General features: G+C 46.8%; 1 protein-coding gene across 3 annotated transcripts in view; it reads left to right on the top strand.

The window, feature by feature from the left end:
* CEP164 (centrosomal protein 164) overlaps window positions 1-22,611 on the top strand; it is a 102,622-nt gene extending 80,011 nt beyond the window's left edge. The window contains exons 21-29 of one of the 3 annotated variants that reach the window (XM_040425851.1): window positions 61-202; window positions 800-870; window positions 3,921-4,116; window positions 12,005-12,112; window positions 14,795-14,903; window positions 15,616-15,948; window positions 16,485-16,551; window positions 19,350-19,472; window positions 20,408-22,611. In XM_040425851.1, coding sequence (XP_040281785.1) covers window positions 61-202; window positions 800-870; window positions 3,921-4,116; window positions 12,005-12,112; window positions 14,795-14,903; window positions 15,616-15,948; window positions 16,485-16,551; window positions 19,350-19,472; window positions 20,408-20,504 — 1,246 coding nt within the window. In that variant the 3' untranslated portion in view covers window positions 20,505-22,611. Of the gene's footprint in view, window positions 1-60; window positions 203-796; window positions 871-3,920; window positions 4,117-12,004; window positions 12,113-14,794; window positions 14,904-15,615; window positions 15,949-16,484; window positions 16,552-19,349; window positions 19,473-20,407 lie in introns of all 3 variants that reach the window. The other 2 variants (XM_040425858.1, XM_040425843.1) reach the window with 2 other exon arrangements.
* The last annotated feature ends 301 nt before the right edge of the window (window positions 22,612-22,912 follow it).

Below are 22,912 nucleotides of genomic sequence, written 5' to 3'. Positions count from 1 at the left end.
ATGAAGCATCATGAAGTATTTCTCCTGTGGTACCGCGGCTAACCAATGTTATCTCTGCAGCGACTTGGAGGAAGAAGTAAATAAGAAACAAGAGGACCTAAAGGTGTTAAAGAAAGAGGGAACAGTTAACCCAGCGGAGACAGAACTTCGCCTAGAAGATCTGGCAAAGTCGAGCAACCTCATCCATAGCATCGCCTCTTCTGTGAGTGTATTTTTAGTCATAGTTAAAGGGGTTGTCCAGCCAAGAAGCAGGCAACACTAATGGTCCTAACCTCTGCCCAATAAAGAAAACAAAAAAAAAGCAGTCCCATCGTTCCCGCACCTCTGCCCATTAACTGCCTCCTCAGGTCCAGTTACCGCAGCAGTCACATTTGCAAGAACAGCCTGTCGCTACTAGTGATGTACCGTTCTAGCGCACACAACCTGTGAGGCTAGTGATTGGCCGCGATGGTCACGAGACAAAGCCACTTCTGGTCCAGCAGGGAATGTGGCATTGCCGTGGTACTGCGAACAGGTAATTTTTTATTTTTGATTGGGCACAGGTTAGGACCATTGAGTTCGTCGTCTCCTAGGCCAGGCAACCCTTTTAGTTACTACATACTCATTTTATTAGTTGTAAGGTAGTTTTTTTTTCGAGTAGAGTAGTGAAGAAGACTACTTTATTCTGCCTTTCATGTTAATGTGAATGTTTAGATCTCTACATACTGTTCGGTCTATTGTTTCTGCTTCCTAAATAGGACTCTAACAGTGTTATGCACCACTAGCAGCAATGACTGACACTTTCTCCCCTCTTCAGCAGTACCGTACAGAACTTCCTAAAGCATCGTCAACCCCTGTACACATCCCTGGACTGGACTCCAGCATTGATGAGTAAGTTATGCTGGCCAAATACTCCCAGTAGCTGTTGGCCGGCAGCCTTTCTCGTGACCCCCTCAAACACATGCACTGTGGAGAGTGGAGTAGGCCGCTGACAGACACCTCTGGAGGTGGCTTATCTCCCCGGATAACAAATGACGCGAATGGTGAAATCCAACTGCCCAGTCCTTCTCTTCCCCCAACAACTGCTTTCGGGGATGAGTTGGAAGCCCCCCTATTCATACTGTATGATATGGTTGGATAGTTTGCAGAAACCTGCTGGTTTGAACAACATTGATCTAATGTGCATGGCCAGCCTTAAAGGGTTTCTGTCACCCCACTAAAGTGATTTTTTTTTTTTTGGGCTAGTTAAATTAGTTATATAGCGATATATTAAAATATAATAGTGTTCCTTACTTTGATCCAGCAGTTTAGTCAAAAAACGAAGTTTTATAATATGCAAATCCGGTCTCTACCAGCAAGTAGGGCGTCTACTTGCTGGTAGCTGCTGCAGAAATCCGCCCCCTCCTCTTGTTGATTGACAGGGCCAGCCGGGATCTCCTCCTCCGGCCAGCCCTGTCGGCATTTCAAAAATCGCGCGCCCGTGTTGAATCTGCGCAGGCGCTCTGAGATGAGGAGGCTCGTCTCCTCTGAACTCCCTCAGTGCGCCTGCGCCGATGACGTCTTCCATTTCGATGATGTCATCGGCGCAGGCGCACTGAGGGAGCTCTGAGGAGACGAGCCTCCTCATCTCAGAGCGCCTGCGCAGATTCAACACGGGCGCGCGATTTTTGAAATGCCGACAGGGCTGGCCGGAGGAGGAGATCCCGGCTGGCCCTGTCAATCAACAAGAGGAGGGGGCGGATTTCTGCAGCAGCTACCAGCAAGTAGACGCCCTACTTGCTGGTAGAGACCGGATTTGCATATTATAAAACTTCGTTTTTTGACTAAACTGCTGGATCAAAGTAAGGAACACTATTATATTTTAATATATCGCTATATAACTAATTTAACTAGCCCAAAAAAAAAAAATCACTTTAGTGGGGTGACAGAAGCCCTTTAAGGTGGATTTAGACGGGAAGATTCTGCACCCGATTGTCGGAAGGAAACGTTCCTTCTCAACAGTCGGCAGCTCGTTCAGTGAAGGAGACTACTGCATTTACATACAGCGATCTCCTTCACTGTACGAGGACATAGGGATCCCTCGTCCTCATACAGATTCATGGTTTCTGAGCAGCAGATCACGGTTTAGACCACACAATCTGTTGGCCACAAACTATGATCAGTGGTGCCTGCATGAACGACAGGATCAGTGATGGCCAGTTCGCAGTGTTCGCCAGCGAACACATGCGGGCTGCCATCTTTAGTAAGGTAGACTCACCCGTCCGGCGATGCACAGGTTAGCCCTTACCTGTGCCGGGAGCCGGTCTGAAATCAAATGCAGTCACAGGGAGCAGGCAGTTCAGAGAACAGCCGCCGGGGGCCTTCTTCCGGCTGCTTTTGGAACTGCCTGCTCCCGGTGACCGCATTTCATTTCAGACCGGCTCCCGGCACAGGTAAGGGCTAACCTGTGCATCGCCGGGCGGGTGAGTCAACCTTACTAAAGATGGCAGCCCGCATGTGTTCGCTGGCGAACACTGCGAACTGACCATCACTGGACAGGATCACCCGATGAACAAGTGTGTTGCTCGTTCAGCGGGTGATCGGCGGCACATTTACATGGGCAGATTGTTGTGAACAGCCATTCACAGGAACAGCCATTCCGGATAATCTGGTCGATTATTGGCTCATGTAAATGCAGCTTTAGACTCCACGTAATTTGCCAACTGTGTAAGTTTCTCATTCCCATGATATGGAGCCGTACAAATTCTACCATGAAGATATGAAGTGAAAGGTTTATTTGCAAGATAAGAATTTTATTGCTGCAGATGTCTGTGATGGGCGTACCCACTGGGATGAGAGTGCCACGTCAGCCACTTTTACAGTATGCCTATGTTAAAAGGCTTCTCCACTTTTGATTCATTTAGGCTATGTGGTCAACAAATATAACCTTTTTGTATATACATTTTCATTACAGGTTCAAGGCTTCCAAGTTTTAGCTTTTGATTTGCTGATGCCTGGAAACTGTCAACAAGCTGACGGTGGTATTTTAAGTACATCATCATGTTCTGTGAATGAACAGATTAAATACACATATAGAGCCTTCCATTAAAATGTGAATGCATTTATTAAAGTGAATCTGTCATCCTAATATGCTCTCCTTTGTAAGGACAGTATATTATAGCTTCAGGTCCGTACTACTCTAGGTCATTGTGCCGTTTGGCTTCTAGAAGCACGTGAAGAATACACCAGCTAGATGGATCACGTCTGGTGTGTTCACAAGGGGAGCCATTGGCTATTAGGATCGTGGCCCTGTAGCTGTAATATTCTGATCTTACCTGGGGCAGCGTATTAAACTGACTGCACCCTTTTAATAAATTGCACATGGTATTCACATAAGCCACAATTACAATATAAATGTATAAGATCCCTCAGCAAGGGCTGCTACTGTACAGCTTCCAGGCATCAGCAAACTTATAGAATATGCAAATGAAAAATATAGATAAAAACTATAAAAATAAGGCAAAAGAAATATATCACAAATATGTTCAGTTTACATTTGGTACATAGTTATATATAGGCAAAAGCTGGTCATGTGTGTAGCTTCACATTGTATGTTCCCACCAGCACTAGTCCTTTCCATTTAAGTGCTGGATATGCCACATAACTGAGGCGAACAGACCCCACTGACGCCGTCTGGGAGAACCCTTTCTGTCCGTTATTTTTGGCGGATTCTACAACAGAGGCCCCAAATGGAGCCTCCAACGCAGACGTGAATATGCCCGTAGAAGAGTAGGATTTTATTTTCATCCTCAACCATTCTTGGTTGTGTTTAGGTTTTTCCAAAGTGCTTTTTATGATTGTACAGTAAGAGCATAAAAATAATCTAATCCCTTTATTTGTCTCCTCTCTCTATAGAAGAATCGGCTCTCATTGATCTCTCTTCATTTTTTGTTCCTTTTTAGTATGCGTTCTTACATATCATCACAAGGATCTTCCATTCAAAGGGCCAAAGATTTTTTACGCCTTCAGACCCGTTCTATGTGCCGACGGCAGACTTTGCTGAAAGCAGCCAAGCAAGAGTGGCGTCACAACATGCAGGAGTCTCAGGATGCACAGGAGTCCCAAAAACTAGAAGGAATAAGGAAGAATCTAGAGGAGGTAATGTGTATATAGCAATAGTTTATATATATATATATATATATATATATATATATATATATATATATATATAATGTGTTTGTGTCCTGCAGTATGGAGAGACTTTAAAACTGGCCATACACAATAACTAGATTTTTGTACTTACGGTAAAATCTGTTTCTCTTCCGTTCATTGGGGGACACAAGCTTGACCTTGGGTATAGCTGCTGCCACTAGGAGGCGACACTAAGCACAAAAGGTGTGAGCTCCTCCCTTCAGCTATACCCTTGCTACAGGGACTAAGCTAAAACAGTTAGTGCAGAAGCAGTAGGAGAAGCAAGACAAAAACAGGAAACCAAACTATGTACAAACCCAGAACCACATGGGCCATAAGAGGCCCATAAAAGAGAGAACGGGTGGAAGCTGTGTCCCCCAATGAACGGAAGAGAAACAGATTTTATGGTAAGTACAAAAATCTATTTTTTTCATCCGTATCATTGTGGGACACAGGCTTGACCATGGGACATTACTGAACAGTCCCAAGGGTGGGTATAACAAGAACCCCTCCTGCCAATCAGAGATACGCCGTCTGCGAAACTCGACGCCCCAGAGAAGCGTCAGAAGACGCAAAGGTGTGTACTCTGTAAAATTTTGAAAATGTGTGCAAAGATGACTAGGTAGCCACCTTGCATACCTGAAGGGCCAAAGCCCCATGATGCACTGCCCAAGAGGCCCCTACTGCCCAAGCAGAATGAGCAGTAACCCGAAAGAGTGGGTCCCGGTCACTGACGCGGTACGCTTCCACAATGGCCAAACTAATCCATCGGGAAATGGAAGTTTTGGACGCAGCCAGCCCTCGTCTCGGCCCCTCTGGAATGACGAACAGAGAAACCGTCCGTTGAAAAGATTACGTCTGGGACAGATAGATGAGAACGGCTCGTACCAAAACTTGAGTGTGGAGCGACTGTTTACGAGGATAAGACTGGGTAGGACAAAAGGAAGGGAGAGTGATCTTTTCATTGAGATGGAATGCCGACACAGCCTTCGAAGGAAGGACTGAACAGGGCGAAGGACTACTTTGTCCTGATGGAGGATCTGGAAGGACGACTGACAGGAAAGAGCCGCTTGTTCCGACACCCTACGGATGGAAGTAATCGCCACCAAAAAGGCCACCTTGTAGGACAGGAAGCGAAGGGACACCTGCTGCAAAGGCTCAAACGGTGAAGACTGGAGAGCGCTGAGCACTAGATTAAGATCCCAAGAATTGAAAGGGTTATTCCCATCACGCTGTTTCATACTTACCTGCTCCCGGCGCGCTGTCCACTTCCTGGTTTCGTCAGGGAGCAGGCTCCATCTTGATTGAAGTATTCTCCCGGCCAGGCTGCGCGCTGGACTGAATGTGCACGCCGCCGCGCGTGCACCCTGGTGACTTCTTTCTGGCAAGTATATTATACTGGCCAGGAAGAAATCACCATAGCGCATGGGCGGCGTCGGCGTGCGCTTTCGGGACTGCGCACGGTCGGGAGAAAAGAAGAAGTCGTCCGCGCAAGCGCGGCCACCGCGATTCCGGAGAAGAGCGGTGGCCGTGACCAGGGGAGATGGAAGACAACAGTCAGGTAAGCATATATTCATTTTCTTCTAAGGGGTGGGAATTAGTTAATTAAATATATTTAGAAAAATGATCACTGTTAAATCATTAACAGATTTAACAGTGATCATTAAGATGGGAATACCCCTTTAACGGAGGACAGTAAGGGGGTGCAGCATGTGCAACTCCCTGCAGGAAGGTCCTAACCTCAGAGAGAGAAGCCAAATTCTGCTGAAAAAGAATCGAAGGAGCCGAAACTTGACCTTTGAGGGAGCTAAGAGCCAGCCTCAAGTCCATGACCGACTGCAGCAAAGACAAGAGTCGCGGCAATGAGAAATTGGAGACAGCTGGTGATGCTCGTACCAACAAAAGTAGGACTTCCAGGTCCGGTGATAAATTCGGGAGGATGACTGCTTTCTGGCACGAATCATGGTCTGGACAACCGCATCCAAGAAACCCCGAGCCCTTAGTATGGCAGCTTCAACAGCCATGCCGTTAAATGTAGAGACCTTAAAGTTGGGTGGAAGATCAGTCCCTGCGACAAGAGGTCCTCCCACAGGGGAAGACGCCAGGAGGGCGATTAGCGATGCGTGCCACACTCGGCACGACCAATCGGGGGCCACGAGAATGACGGGCAGACCTTCGGAAACGCGGAATGAGGGGAAGAGCGGGGAACACGTAAGGAAACGTGAACTGACTCCACGGAATCACAAGGGCGTCGTACACCAGGGCCATGGGATCGCGCAAATAAGTTCTCTACCTTGTGGTTAAAGTGGGAGGCAATAAGATCCACGTCCGGCCGACCCCCAACGCTCGCAGATGGCTAGAAAAACTTGCGGATGAAGAGCCCATTCGCCGGGATCAAGACGCTCCTGGCTGAGGAAGTTGGCTATCCAGTTATCGATGCCAGGGATGTGAACTCCTGACAGCGCTGGAACATGGTTTTTCCGTCCAGCTGAGAATCAGTGCTGTTTCCGCCATGGCTTCCGGGCTCCGGGTGCCGCCCTGGTGATTGAGGTACACCACAGCCGTGAAGTTGTGGGACTGAACTCGAACCGGACGACCCCAGAGATGGTCGGTCCAATAAAGCAGAGAGAGATGAATCGCTCTCAATTCCAGATTGTTGATTGGTATGGAGCAGCACACGCCTTGAACGGAGAGAATTTCCAACACTCCCCCCAGCCCCGGAGGCTTGCATCTGTTGTCAGCACCGTCCAGCGGAGAGGAAGGAAAGAGCGGCCCGACGTCAGCAACAGGGAAACCAACCACCACCTGAGGGCCCGGTGGGTCGGGGCAGGGAGACGTATGAGCCGATCCAGGGAGGTTGGGGAATGGTCCCAATTGGTTAGAATGGCTCACTGAAGATTCCTGGTATCGAACTGAGCATAGGGCACCGCTTCGATGGCAGAGACCATGAAGCCCAGAACCCGCATGCAGTGACGAATGGTAAGAGTGGATAGCTTCTCTGGGGGCAAGAGTACCTTGGTCTGACAGGTGTCGACTAACATGCCCAGAAAGGTTAGCCGCTGAGATGGATCCATTCGAAGCGTTCCAGGGTGTCCAGGACTATGCGTAGGCTGTCCGCTGTTGCCCAGAATGACGGACCCTTTATCAGAATATCGTCTAAGTATGGAATCGCCACTGTACCCCTGGCATGGAGCAGGGCCATGACCGCCGCCAGAATCTTTGTTAAGACTCTGGGAGCTGTGGCCAGGCCAAACGGGAGGGTCACAAACTAGTAGTGAAAGGAACCCACTGCGAACCGGAGATATTTCTGGTGACTGACGCAAATGGGGACATGGAGATAAGCGTCCTTGATGTCTGTCGAGGACAGGTACTTCCCCGGTTCCATGGATGCAATGACCGATCTCAGGGACTCCATCTGGAAGCGGCGGAGCCGAAGGAAGTGGTTGAGTGCTTTGAGGTCCAGAATGGGATGGAACGTACCCTCCTTCTTGGAGACCACAAAGAGATTGGAGTAGAACCTTGCGCAGGAACCGGGACGATCACTCCCTGAAACAGAAGAGTGTGGATGGCCTGAAAAAAGGAATTTGTGGCGGAGGGAGAGGTCAGGGGAGAGTGAAAAAACTGTGATGGGGGGACGACGACATGAATTCCAGTTTGTAACCCTCTGAGATTACCTCTATCACCCAGGCATCCGAAACGTGAGCCAACCAGAAATGACTAAAAAGATTAAGAAACCCGCCCACTCGACCGGAGGGTGCTGAAGACCGCAAGTCATGCAGAGGAGGTCTTGGGGTTATAGGACTTGGAACCCTGTTGACAGGGAAGCCAGGAAGGACAGGGTTGCATTTCTGATCCGGGGTGGACTTGTCGGTTGGCTGCTTGGGGCTTGAAAAACTCTGAAAGGGATGAAAAAGAGGTCTACGCTTTTTTGACTTGTTAAAACGCGCCCTGTTTTGTGGTAAATGATTGCTCTTCCCACCTGTCGCATCAGAAATGATCTCGTCCAGGCGTTTGCCAAAAAGTCTGCAGCCTGTAAAGGGGAGGACCGTCAAGGCCCGCTTTGAAGCATTGTCTGCTGCCCAGCAGCAGAGCCATAGGGTACGGCGAATAGCCACTAAAAGGGCTGGCGAGCGGGCCATTAGTCTGGCCGCGTCCAAAGAGGCTTCACAAATATACGAACTGGCATGGGAGAGCTGCAGGGCAATATGGGAAAGTTCCCCCGAGGAGAGACCCCGACGTAGTTTGCCCTCTCACCCATATTTTTAATTTTTATTTTTTTAAGTCAGATCTTATTTATTGTTTTTCGTATGAGAATAAAAAACTCACCCATAGCTTTGCTCACCCATGTAGAGGCTAAAACCGGTTGCAGTGCAGTGCCCCACTGCTTCAAAGGATGATTTTGCGAAGGATTCCAATTTTATATCCCTTATATCAGAGAAGGAAGCCCCATCCGCTATAAGCAAAGTGGTATGTTTTGCCAAGCGGGATACTGGCGGGTCAACTATAGGAGAGGACGACCACTTCTTAGCCAGATCCTCTGGAAATGGATAAAGGACCGTCTGAAGGAAAAACTCGAACCGGCCGATGAGGGTGCGGCGTCCTCCACCTGTCAGGTTTCTATAACCGCTGTAATGAGATTGGCCATCATAGAGGACAGTTTGGAAGACTGGTCCTCAGGAGAGACAAAGTCCGCATCTGACAACCTTTCCTCGGAACATGCCTCTTCCTATGAGGACAAGTCGGAGTGAGACTCTCTGGGAGGTGGCGGAGAGGTAGAGGAAACTGGGGACGCAGACACCCTTCTGGGAGAGGGTGGCCTGGCCTGATTAGCGGGACGGCCGCAATGGGAATGGACCCCAGGACTGGTCAGAGGATGGCCTTGCGGACAAACACCCCAGTAATTCCACAATGGCTTTGTTGGTATGGGAGACGTCCTGTACCATCTTTGACAGGGAACATGCCCACTCCGGTTCTACCATGGGCTGGGCAGGAGGGGTGACTGGGTCAGGGGCAGAGCCACTTGGTGGTGGAGCAGGGCATAAAGAGCAGAGGGGATCTAACTGACCGGAGGAAAATTTTGTGTGACAAGAAGCACAGTCAAAAGGGAGCACAGAAGTCGCCACCTGTTTTGGGGTCTGGACTCGGACATGGTGTGTACCCTGTAGTGACAAGTAGGAGCATGAGGGGGGGGGGGGGGGGTAGGTTAAATCCTGTAAGAAGGATTGTCCAGATGTCCTTTGGATTAGCGTCCCTCAGAGGTCTTCCTGAAGCAGGCGGTGGGAGAAGCGAAGAAAAGACTCTAAGCATCTGCGCCAGGACACAAAGAAAGGAGGGGGAAGCGGAGGGAACTTCAAGCCCTGCCCCCAAAATGGAGTCTGCCCCGGGCTATAACGCAGGAAAGCGCAGGCCCGATCCCTCTGTCCCTCCTAAAGAGGCCTCGACCGGCTACACCGGAAGCAGAAGGGACTTATCGTGGCGGCCGTGGTGACCCGAAGGCTGGCGGGATGCAGAGGCTTTGGGAACCTCTGGTCCTCCTTGTCTTCTGGAGACCGGGAACAAGCAGTGGGCTTGGGGACCCCCTTGTCCCCCGTCTCCTGGGTGGGGATGCAGGCAGCTAGGACTGCCTGTAATCCAGCTGGAAGAAAGAAAAAATTAAAAAGGGAAAAAAATCAACAATTGAAAAATCAGCAGACCTGCAAAGCAGGGAAGGTCTGCCTCCTACTGTTTTAGCTTAGTCCCTGTAGGAAGGGTATAGCTGAAGGGAGGAGCTCACACTCCTAGCGGCAACAGCTATACCTATGGTCAAGCCTGTGTCCCCAATCATACGGATGAGAAAGTCCTTTGTCGGCCAAACCAGACAAGAATGGATTCCTAGGGTCAATGATTGCAAACCTAATTTTAACAGTCTACCTTAAGAAAAAATAGATGGCACATATAGTGCTCAAAGCATTTTGTATATCACCCTTTCATAATATGTATTCACCCCACTGTATCAGACACATCAGGAGAAAGATGTTCTTCCATCTATCTTAGAAGACTGACTGCTATGTAAACTTTCTATTTTCCTCCATTGTTAAAGGGGTATTCCAGTAATTTGACGTTATCCCCTATCCACCAATTGTATTGGTGGGGTTCCTACCACTGGGAACCCACTGAGCATGAGAACAGGGGCCCTGTAGCCCGCAGCACCCTCTAAAATGAATAGGTTGGCAGGTCCAGCATGTGCACTGCTGCTCCATTCATCTCTCTGGGATCTGCCCGATATAGACTAGCACTGTATTCTGCTATGTCCGGCAGTCTCATACAGATGAATGGAGTGGCAATGCGCATGCTCGACCTGCTGCTTCATCCATTTCGAGGGGTGCTGCAGAGTATGGGGTCCCCATCCTCATGATCGGTGGTGGTCCCAGCAGTAGGACCCCTCCACTAATCTTATATTTATCCTCTATCCCATGGATGGGGCACAACTTCAAATTACTGAGATTCCCACTTGAAGGCCATGGACATCTTTGGGGCTATTTTTTTTTAATTATTGCATTATACTTATTTTGGGCTTAAAAAACATTATTTTTTTCCAATAGTTTTTATGAATAAATGTTAACTACGGTATTTGTCCTCTGCAGCCTGCGTCTCTTCACATGTAGTGTTGACTTGCTCTGTCCCCTTCTCAATGAAATCCGTCAGAGGCTTGGTCTGTAACCCTTATCCCTGCACACCCGAGGACTCATAAACACTTATTTAAGCGGAGTTCTTATCAGTTTAAGAATTCAGCTTCACTAAATGTTTATGAGCCGCCTGGCTTCTAGGACGAGCCATCAGACACCTCCTCTGATGGAGCAACCTGTCTCCTTGACCTGATATATTCACTAGAGATATGTGAAAAGGTGCTGGCTGCAGAGAACAAATGGTCAAAAAAAAATATTCCAGAGAAAATTAGATTTTTTTTTTAAGCTCAAAGTAAGTACAATGCAGTTATAAAAAAGAGGTCTCCATAGGATTTAAATGTCTTCCAATTCCAGTTATCTGGTTTTAGGGCTCCTTTAAATTATGCAGGCTATCATACTGTTACTTTCTGGATGGCCTTGAGGGCCCAGTCTCCTCTCCCTCTTCTCACAAGAAGAAGCGGGCATCTGTCACGCAGGGGGGCGGCCAGCTAAAGGAACGGGAGAGGAGAAGGTAAGACACCAGAGCAGCATGTTATTGACTGGTATACACAGGAGCATGATCACTACCTGCGGATTAATCCGCGTTCTGTCCATATACAGGTGAAACTCGAAAAATTAGAATATCGTGCAAAAGTCCATTTATTTCAGTAATGCAAATTAAAAGGAATTGCATTAATGCAGCTTAAAATTAGAATTTTGTGAAAAGGTTCAATATTCTAGTCTCAAAGTGTCACACTCTAGTCAGCTAATTAATCCATATCCCCTGAGCAAAGGGGACCTCAAAATTGAGACTTTGGGGTTTCTTAAGCTGTAAGCCATAATCATCCAAATTATAACAAATAAAGGCTTGAAATATCTCTCTTTGCCTGTAATGAGTCTCATATGTTAGTTTCACCTTTTTAAGTTGCATTACTGAAATAAATGAACTTTGCACGATATTCTAATTTTTTCACCTGGCTGTACATAAGATATAAATGCTCTGTATCATTATGTGGGACGGTATGTTATAATACTGTCACTATGGACCTGGCCTGTTCATGATCACTGTCTCCATACTCCTCATTGTATGAAGACCGCCACCATCTGTGTCGCTCGATTTCCACCGTGACTCCTCCGTGTGCATTATTCACGTCTCGGTAGTTTTTACACAGCAGCTCCTGTAGCTCCTAATGCATTGCCTGTCCCTGCAGGAATCTCGCAACCTGAAAGACATTCGCGGCACCATGGAGAAGGGACATGTCTTGCTGCAAGAGAAGGAGCAACGTCTGCAGGAGCTGGAGGATTCGCTCCTTGAGGAGGTAAAAGTTATTTTCTGAGCGGCTTCCACTGCGCTCCTTCCTCCCCCCCCGCTGACATATGCCAGCCGCTAACCCTACCCAAGAATAAAAAAATCATATAAGGGCCTATAAGCAAACTAATGTGTGTTTTATGCCATATTGCAGTGCGCTTGTGGGAGTTCTCACTGTATTATTATCTCAGAGGGGCAGCCGGTATTCATCCTAATGCACAACAGCCTCATTCTGTAATCCAAGCTGTACATTCACACATCTGCGGCCGGGTGTAGTGGCTGGCACAAGCACTCTCCAGGGGACGGCAGTAGCGCAGCAGATGGTGGGCTTGGCGTGTGACTGCAGAGAAAAATACAGGGTTTTACAGCAGAAACTGGTTCCAGGAATCCATGTTAATGCAGTGTCCTAGTTTAAGATTTTTAGGTAGTAGGTGCTCATTGATGTTTTACAATTAAGCAAAACTACATCCAAGGTAAGAATAGATGTAGAAAAGCTTGTTTTCAGCTCACTTGTGACTTTAGGAGTCCGTGGTTCTAATTACCAGGAAGAATTAAAGGGGTTGTCTCATGCTGATTGTCACCAGGTATACCCCCCGGGAGAAGCTGACCGCGATCACTGCAGGGGAAATGTCCTATAACATGAGACCATTCAGATGAGATGATTTATCATCTAGCATCAGCCACTGGGATAAACTTGACGCATGTTTAAAGGGGTTGTGCCACTAATATAAATGGATCCCACCCAACAGATATCGCTGTTATATCACTTTCCCCCAAATACCACCATTTATCAAAATTGCCTTATTCTAAAGTTATTAGTGTAGCATCGCACCCTGGGGCAAATATCATTTTCATATTTGGTTGCAGTTGCTTAGGTCCTGCATAGGGCCCTGAAATGTAGGACGCAGGCAGCGTCGTTGGTAGAAAAAAGGGGCGTGGTTAGTGTCACATGACTTGCTCCTGCCGGTTGCAGTTGCTTAGGTCCTGCATAGGGCCCTGTAATGTAGGACGCAGGCAGCGTCGTTGGTAGAAAAAAGGGGCGTGGTTAGTGTCACATGACTTGCTGCTGCCGGTTGCAGTTGCTTACGTCCTGCATAGGGCCCTGTAATGTAGGACGCAGGCAGCGTCGTTGGTAGAAAAAAGGGGCGTGGTTAGTGTCACATGACTTGCTCCTGCCGGTTGCAGTTGCTTACGTCCTGCATAGGGCCCTGTAATGTAGGACGCAGGCAGCGTCGTTGGTAGAAAAAAGGGGCGTGGTTAGTGTCACATGACTTGCTCCTGCCGGTTGCAGTTGCTTACGTCCTGCATAGGGCCCTGTAATGTAGGACGCAGGCAGCGTCATTGGTAGAAAAAAAGGGGCGTGGTTAGTGTCACATGATTTGCTGATGACGGGACACATTTCACTGCCCTAAGGCATGATGGGACAGTCAGACACATGACAAACCAGGAAGTAGGATTCAAGCATGGGGGATAAGAGAAAACTGCCAACTAGGTAAATAAAAAACAATCCAAGGAGGAATGGGAGCTAGTGATTGATGAAAATACACTTTAGAGTGAAAAGTAGTTTATGGCAAAACCCCTTTCAGACGGTGTAAACTTAGACTTAAAGGGGTTGTCTCACTTCAGCAAATAGCGTTTATCATGTAGAGAAAGTTAATACAAGGCACTTACTAATGTATTGTGATTGCCCATATTGCCTCCTTTGCTGGCTGGATTCATTTTTCCATCACATTATACACTGCTTGTTTCCATGGCTATGACCACCCTGTAATCCAGCATTGGTGGCCGTGCATGCACACTATATGAAAAAGCAGCGCCCTACTCCCACTCCTATGGACCTGATCACCAGAGAGGTTGACGCTTTTTCCTATAATGTGCAAGCACGACCACCACTGATGAATTGCAGGGTGGTCATAACCATGGAAACAAGCAGTGTATAATGTGATGGAAAAAGGAATCAAACCAGCAAAGGAGGCAACATGGACAATCACAATACATTAGTAAGTGCATTTTATTAACTTTCTTTACATGATAAATGCCACTTACTGAAGTGAGACAACCCCTTTAATGTTACACATGCCCCAGTGTGAATACACCTTTCCTGAATGCGTCAAGCAAATTCACAGCTATGGGAGAACCCGATGCCTGTAACTGCGCTTGCGCTGGACATGTTCAGTTTGTGCTCAGCCTGGCTGCATTCACTTTTGCAGGTGGACAGCCAAGAATGCGGTCACATGGATAAATCCTCCTATGGACACAGCAGCCACCTGTCTCCAGGGTTTACGTAGACCATACGTGGCCAGCAGGGGGCATCACATTCACAGCTGGCGTAAAGTACAAACACAGATATAGTTGTATGGACCATATCATAAGAGTTTATGGCCATTTCCTATAAAGTGCCCAACTACTTTAACCATGTAACTGGCACCTTTAAGAAGCCTTATCTGTAATATTAATACTGACCACCTCCTGAGTAGTACGTGTGTGAGCGGCTCTCCTATGTGACTTGCATCCTACTAGATATTGGTGTCTGAAGCTTACGTTCCAGAATTTTTCCCTTGATATATGACATGACTTTATTCCCATGTTCTCTGATCGTTCTCTGGGCATTTACTGATGAACCTAAAAACCCGTGTATTACCTGTTAACTTTTTCTGCCAATCTGAATTTTTCGCTTACCCCTCTTCGTAAGGTGTCAGAAGATGATACTCTGAAAGGCAGAAGGATCAAAAAAATAGTGACGTTTGATGTGAGCGACTCGGATGACACCAGTAGCGGGAGCAGTATGGACGCACATAGAGGTGAGACTCCATGATTGTGTATTGCTTTCAGTGCCCCTCATTTCTTGTGCAAAGAACATTTAATTCAGTGTATTTTCGCCTGAACCATAGTGATTCAGGGAGGTTTGTCCTGCAGGAGGCGCTGTGCCGCTAGGAACTTTTTAATTTTATCATTTAAGCATTTTAATCTAACCCTACCCCGCGCTGTTTATATAATGTGTAACCGCCATACATGTGCGGTATTGTGATGGCATCAGCAGTAAGACACCGTGCCTCAATAGCTGAGATCAAAGCTAGCTCTGATCTGCGCCATTTAACCCCTTAGATGCCATGGTCATTTTTAAAAAAGCGAGTTTTTTTTATTGTGCCAAATTAAAACATAAAAAAAAAAACTTTATAAATTTTTGCTTTTAACACAAGGTGACTGATAAAAAAAAAAAAACTTCGAAAAACAATGGAGGAATTGCAGTTTTTCCGCTCTCCTTTAAGAAAAAGTACAACTCATTCTGCACAAAAAACAAAACAAGCAATGTCAACGGAAAAGTTGCTAAAAAAAAAAACCAAAACAAAAAAAAAACACTGTGCCCTGAAGGCCTAGATAAGGCCCCATCTTTAAGGGGTTAAACTTGTATGTTAAAATTAAGAGAAAAAAAAACTTTTTAGTCAACAGGAGAATTGCTTGCTTTAGGAAATTAATAATTTTGACACTTTCCTCGTGGCTTTCCTTTTTCAGCAGGCGACGTTCCGGGGTCCGAGATCAGCCTCCCACTGAAAGTCCAGCATCTCTCCCAGTCCCTGCGCCACATCACGGCTGAGCTGAACAGTGTTTTATCATCCCTGTCGTATGACCCGCAGTCCATACTCTATGCACACAGCCAGCCTCCATCCATGGCCGGCATCCCTGTTTCTGCGTACGCATCATTGTCCAGAATCGGTCCTCAGATTGGCAGCCATTCGCTATCCCAGTGGGCTTGGAGAACTGGTGCCCACTCAAATGCTGCTTCAGCCTCTGCTGCCCAGACAGTGGATGCCATTGTGGCAGAGAAATGGAGAAAGTATTTCCCAGGTGAGTCAAGAATTTTTTTAAATTTATGTTGTGATTAAAATGTAGATTTGCGATTAAAAGTGACCCTCCGATTCCAGACAAAAATGTCTAATCAGGTCGGGAATGCCTACTACACTTACCTCGTGCCCTCTGTTTCATCAATTCCAAGGCCCTTCTTCTGACACCCAAGGGGGCCATACTGCACACTGTCATCCAAGACGCTTACTGGTTGTCCTGAATTTGAAGGGGAATTCAAGCTCAGTCAAAAAGAGTTCCCCTGAGCAGGGAATGGTATAATAAGAAAAAATGTTACCGATCCTCTCACCGCTGCTGTTCTGATGGTGCTGGGGTCCCCGCTGCGCTCCACTTCCTGCTCCTGGCAGGAAATGGCTGTGAATGCGCTCAGCCAATCACTGACTGCAGTGTTGACCCGCCTCAGCCAGTGATTGGCTGAGCAGCAGTGCCAGCTGAGAGCAGAGACTCCTGCCCCCCTCCCTGTCGGTCTGATACTGATGGTCTGTCCTTTAAACCGTACATGTCTTCTTCTTTTTTTCCAGGGGGGACGCCGCTACTTGTTGAGCAACCGCTACACACAGAGAATAAATTAGGATATGTTACTGCTGAGTGAGTAACCTCAAGGATTAGTGAATGTTTCAGTTAAATCTGCTATACATTGTGGGGGAGCTAAGGAAAACTAGCTAAGTTGCACATAGCAACCAATCAAATTGATCCTTTCATTTTCCAAAGGAGTTTTTGAAAAACGAAACTCGGAATTTGATTGGTTGCTGCTAGCAATTAAGCCAGTTTTCTTTAGGCCTAGTTTTTGATAAATGTGGGAAAAATATATGGGGAAAAGATTCAGTAAAGCGTGTTTTCCATTCATTTAAATTTCTGCTCATTCTGGGCTTTGAAGTCCAGGAGGCGGAGCTACCAGTGATTGACAGCCTTCCCTTTATGAAAGAGATAGCTGTCAATCACTGGTAGCTCCGCCTGCTGGACTTTAAAGCCCAGAATGAGCAGGAATTGAAATGAATGAAAAACACGCTTTACTGAATCTTTTCTCATAAAACTATGTATTTATCTGCTCAGCTCCTCCTGCTCTATAACCTGCTGCCTGCAGCTCAGACACCATGTTCAACGTGACAGGTTCCCTTTAAAGGGAACCTGTCACCTCAAAAACGCATATAAAACCGCCAGCATTACCTTATAGAAGCCCCCAGTCTGTTATTAGCCATGTGTTTGATCCAGTAATCTGATGCTCCATACATGGCAAAAACGATGTTTAACGCTGGGTTCACACCTGAGCGTACTGTATGGAGCGCTCTGTATGCGCGATTTTATCGGGCGTTCCTATTCGCGGCCGGCAACAAGCAAACGCCCATTGTCGCGCGTTCCCGGAAGCTTATGTACGGGAACGCGTGACCATACGCCCCAAAGAAGCTCCTGTACTTCTTGGGGCGTAGGGCGTTTTACAGCGCGTTCGTACGCACTGTAAAACGCTCGGGTAAGAACCATGCCCATAGGGGATCATTGGTTCTTGCCTGTTGAGCGTTTTACAGCGCGTAGGAACGCGCTGTAAAATGCTCAGGTGTGAACCCAGCCTTAAGCGCTATCTTGCCGGTCAGTGGCATCCTTGCTTCAAGACAAGATAAGCACGTCCCCTAACCGTCCCCTCTTGTGTGTGATTGGGATCGCATTAGTCTCGCGCATGCAAGGTGTGCTGATGAAACCCGGCTAACTGCGGGAGCCGGAGACGGGATTGCGTAGTAACAAGGAGAGCACCGCGCATGCGCGAGACTAATGCGATCCCAGGCCGCACTGCAGGATGTTAATCACACACAAGAGGGGACGGTTAGGGGACGTGCTTATCTTGTCTTGAAGCAAGGAGGCCGCTGACCAGCAAGATAGCGCTGATGGCGCTTAAAACATCGTTTTTGTCATGTATGGAGCATCAGATTACCGGATCAAACACATGGTTAATAACAGACTGGGGGCTTCTATAAGGTAATGCTGGCGGTTGTATATCCGTTTTTGAGGTGACAGGTTCCCTTTAAATGTATGCCTCCCAGAGATGCCATACAATGGCCCCCATATGGTTCCATTGTAAAGATGTTTTGTTTACTGGATATCATTGTAGTAAATAGTGTAGCGTAGTCTACTACAATATTCCATATTTATGTGTTATACTGGCCAGACGGAAGTCATATGGACGCTCTTTTGGCCTCCGTCTGAATAACGTAACCCTTTGGATAGGTTCAATGTGGGTCTCTGCGGCTTTCTTGGCATAAATGCTAAATGTACATCACATTTATGATGTGAACCTAACCTAAGAAACACAGAGCCCACATAATGTCTCATGTGTCCAGCTCTGCCCCCCTGTTAGGAAGTTCATCAGATGGGTTCTGGCTTAGCAACAGGGGCTGCTACCAGCAGTGTCTGCCCAGAGCCCGAGAACGATGTCACTGCCCAGAAATGGAGTGAGTATATACAGCAGATAGACATCTTTAATGAAGATCAGGTGTAAGACGCTCTTTATAAGGTGCCATACAAAGCCAATAGCTGTCTGATCAGCTGTATCTCCCGGCTTCCCCCATACACATACATGTTCAGTTCGGCAAAGCGTGTATGTGTTGTCAATGGGGAGGGTGGAGAAAGCTGCTACTAGACAACTCTGGCAGCCGCTTATCTCCTTGTAGAACAAAAAAAAACTATTTTCCTGATTCTTCCCTTCATCCTTCCCTCCTGTGTGGTGCTCCCTTTAAAATGTCATCGAAACCGCCGTTCTCAGTGGGTTTGGCCGGCTACACATTAATGTGTATAGGGCCCTTAAGACCCGCTACATCTCTGAGCCTAATTGGAGTCATAAGGATTTTTGATAACTGCCTTATAGGGGTTGCTTTGCCTTCCTCTAGGTAAGGGATGCCCAACCTATGGCCCAACGGCTGTTCGAAAACTACAATTCCCATCGTGCCTGCACAGCCTACAGCTATTAGGGCTGGCTGGGAGTTGTAGTTTTGCAACAAGCAAGCTGGAGGGCTGCAGGTTGAGCATCCCTGCTCCAGGTCAACAGTCAGACTACAGGTTGAACTAAATGGATTTGTATCTTTTCCATCAGCTATGGCACTGTCTCACTATATACCGCTGCACTGGCAGAAGCAATGACCGTGTCCAGTGTAAGGGCGCATTCACACAATGCATATCCGCAAAACACGGATACTGGCACGCGTGCGTTTGGCAATTTGCGGACCGCACATGGTCACAATTATAATTTAAAAAATGCCTACTCTTGTCCGCACAACAGATCCGTGGACAGTCTACGATTGGCTTATTATGCCGCTTTGTATCAGTCTCTGTGTTGTCTCCTCTCTTTACCTTAGGGCATATGATATCTGTCTGATACTTACATCGTATCTCTCCTGCAGGGAACAGCTCAGGAACATGCAGAGCACAACGTTACGAGCCCAGCACACAGATAAGCAGACCTTGCAGGCCATGATCGACACCAACAAGAAATGGCTGGAGAATTACAAGAACGACCCCAAGGTGTATCCTTGTAATACACAGACCTGAGCTGGTGACATCACGGGCGGCTGAAAGCTCGGCATTATAGGATGGCGTACTGGGAGACGAGCGGACACCCCTCCTGACGTGTTTTTTTTTAGGAAGTAATTTTATTCTCCATAATTGAACAATGCTGGAGCATCTTTTCTCTGTTGTGCTTTTTCTCTGTTGTTCTTTCTCGAAATTTTTGTATAAATTGACAACTGGCTGTTATTAGTGTAGGGAGTGTGTCCCTACTGTCCCCAGTCTGTACTGACAGCGTCCGACTACGTAGGGCACACCCCTTTAAATGGGTTTTCCAAGATTTAGATATTGATGATGTATTCTCAGGATAGGTCATCAATATCAGATTGGCGGCGGTCCGACTCCCGATACCCCCGCCAATCATTTCCTTGCAGCTTACCAAGCTGTGGCTGTGCTTGGAATCCACATTCACTTAAAGGCCATGTGACTGAAAAACGTGACGTCACACTGCCTAGGAAAAAGCCAATCTGCTCCGGCCTTTTCAAACCGCTAATGGTCGGGGGTGCTGGAAGTCGGATCCCCGCCGATCCAAGGAAAGGTCATCAATATCAAAATCTCAGCAAACCACTTTAGCAAGCGGAATGGTAACGCAGAGTTGTCCGTTTATTCATACGTTTCTAGTAGGAGTGACAGAGGAACAGAACAACGCAGAGTTATAAGGAAGGATACTACAGACCTGTCAGGAGAGATAACCAGTCCCTTTAAAGGGAATGTGATATCTTTTTTTTTTTTTTGCTAATTAAAACCAGATGTCGATGAGTTTAATTTGTTTTTATTTTCCGATTGCAGTTGTTTTTATTCTATTTTCTGTATATGACTATGGGGGCGGCCATCTTGCCTGAGCCTCTGTTTACAGCAGTCACATGGACCATAGGTTTTCCTTAACTGAATGCAGTCTTCTCCCGTCACGTATGAACCGATCTCCAACGGGAAAAGGACTTTTGCAGCTGGGCCTGGACGAAAATGACAAAATCAAAGTCTATCATTACTAGCAGTCGAGCAGCGATCGGCCGACGGATGGGACGGATTCTGCGATACAGATAAATTGGTCTGATATCTCATTCACTGTACGTAATTCTGTAAGGTACAGACTTATGAAAATGATAACGTTTCAGAACTGGGGACTTTTTCGTAACACTGCAGGTCTCCGATATTAAAGCGAAGCTCCGCCTTCTTGCATCGGGGAATGGCTATCCATGCGTAACATTATTTAAGAAAAAAAAAAAGTCCAAAGGATTCTGCATACCAAAAAGAACACTAAGCCGGAAGTCTGTCCTAAGTATTGTCGCAGTGCAGATGAATGCAGCATTGCCGACCAGCAGTTACTTTAGGCTGGAGAGAAGACGCATATTATAATAGGATTGCGCTAGAAAAATGCCTGCTGCATGGTCACTTCTGGAACTCTTACATCTCCACTTCTCAGAACTACAGAAAAATTGACATATATATGAATGATATCAATAGCATTTTCCATATGCTGCCCTTTTATATGTTGCAGACATTAGGGTTAGTGTGCCTTTAAATAAGGTTAGGGAATTGCATAAATAGCAACTGCCTACATTTATCTTACTATGGGAGACACCTCCTTTAACCTCTGGAGAGTTCTTTTGATGCTGATGACCTATCCACAGAATACACCGTCGATATCTGGATGGTCCAGCACACTGCAGCCCTGCCGACCATCTGTTTGGAAGTAGCACCAGGAGTACACCGCTCCATCCATTGCACAGTGGATGGAAATGTGTAGTTCCGGTGCTAGAGCTATTCCCAAGCAGATGATTGACGGGGGCGGGGTGTCGGACTCCCACCAATCAGATATCGATGGCCTGTCGTGAGCATAGGCCATTAATAGAAAGGGACTGAACAACCCTCTAATACAACCCTCATAGATGGTAATTCCAGCATATTCTGAAAGACAGCTGTAAAGCGAGTTTCCACCTTCTTGGGTTCAAAATTCTTTGCAGGGGTAAAACGCTGTATTTTGTCTGTTTTTGTAGGATAAAGAAGCTCCAAATCCCCAAAATAGACATACAAACATAACATTCTGACTACCGGCAGTCACCACTAGAGGGAGCACATACAGTGCAGATTTACTAGTCCTGTCTAATATTTAGACAGCATAAGCGTAGATCAGACGCCAAATTTATCGCAGTGCCTCTTTCTGTAAGGTAAACTTGTGCATCTTGCCAGACACTTTCGTCTAACTACTGGTTGGCTTACACTGGCCGAGGATTGGGCCGGTCATCAGAAACGAATGTTTGTATCCAGGCTGCTCCCCAATAATTGGCTTTTATGAAGGTAACATAACGCCCATGTAGACAGAACAAAAAAAATGTTCAGGGGTCACTTTAAGGGTGAAGTTTTACAGATCTTAAAGATTACGTGCACTAAATATCCATAGCTGGCAGAACCAGGTGGTAATAGGATGGTCAGAATCCATAGCCCCGTGGTTACATTGACATGTCCTATTCCTAAGCTGCTTCCGCAGGGCCACAGCAGGGAGAATCATTTCTATAAATTGTGTAGATATTTTTTATACTGGATGAGAGATCACTATTAGCTTGTGCACTTTGTACAGAGACGCGCTATGGGCAGTGTTATACACGCCTTGCCCATTACGTCGTGTCACCTGGAGGACACCTATAGAGTATATTCTAGTGCCTGTTGATTTTACACTTTGCCTTATTGTGTATCTGAGTTTACAAAATGTTAGAAGCTTCCTATGGAATAAAAGGAAACAGTGCTGACAGTTTGGACCCCCAACCATTCAGATCCTGATTTGTGAAGACCCAGCGGTGCACACGTGGGTGTTCTGGAGACCTGGGAGTGGAAGCATTCATTGTGGACTTACACCACTACTTTTCATCATGTTCCAAATCTTATAAACAAACAACGCAATTTGCACAAAAAGGGATTTTTTTTCCAGGTTTTTAAATGGATGTCCTATCCTTAGAATAGTCCTGAGATGCCGTCTTTCAAGTAGGCAATATCTGAAGGAGGACGTCGGCTCTCCGGACATGACTGTTTTAGTAAATATCCTCCACGTAATATAGCATTTCATTGGCCTTAAAGGGCATCTGTACCTATGACACTGGCTGACCTGTTACATGTGCACTTGGCAGCTGAAGGCATCTGTGTTGGTCCCATGTCCGCATTACTGAGAAAAACAATGTTTTAATATATGCATATGAGCCTCTAGGAGCAATTAGGGGTGTTACCGTTACACCTAGAGACTGTGCTCTCTCTGCAATGGCTGCACCCTCTCCACTTTAATTGACATGGCCAGGCAGTGTGAACATCATCACACCTGGCCTTGTCAAAATGCAAAGGATGCAGTAGTTGCAGAGAGAGCAGAGCCTCTAGGAGTAATGGCAACGCCCCCATTGCTCCTAGAGATTCA

This window comes from Bufo bufo, chromosome 1 (genome assembly GCF_905171765.1).
Source record: "Bufo bufo chromosome 1, aBufBuf1.1, whole genome shotgun sequence".
Taxonomy (NCBI): Eukaryota; Metazoa; Chordata; class Amphibia; order Anura; family Bufonidae; genus Bufo; species Bufo bufo.
Note: the sequence above shows the minus strand (reverse complement) of the source record. Positions and strands in the feature narration are given on the sequence as shown.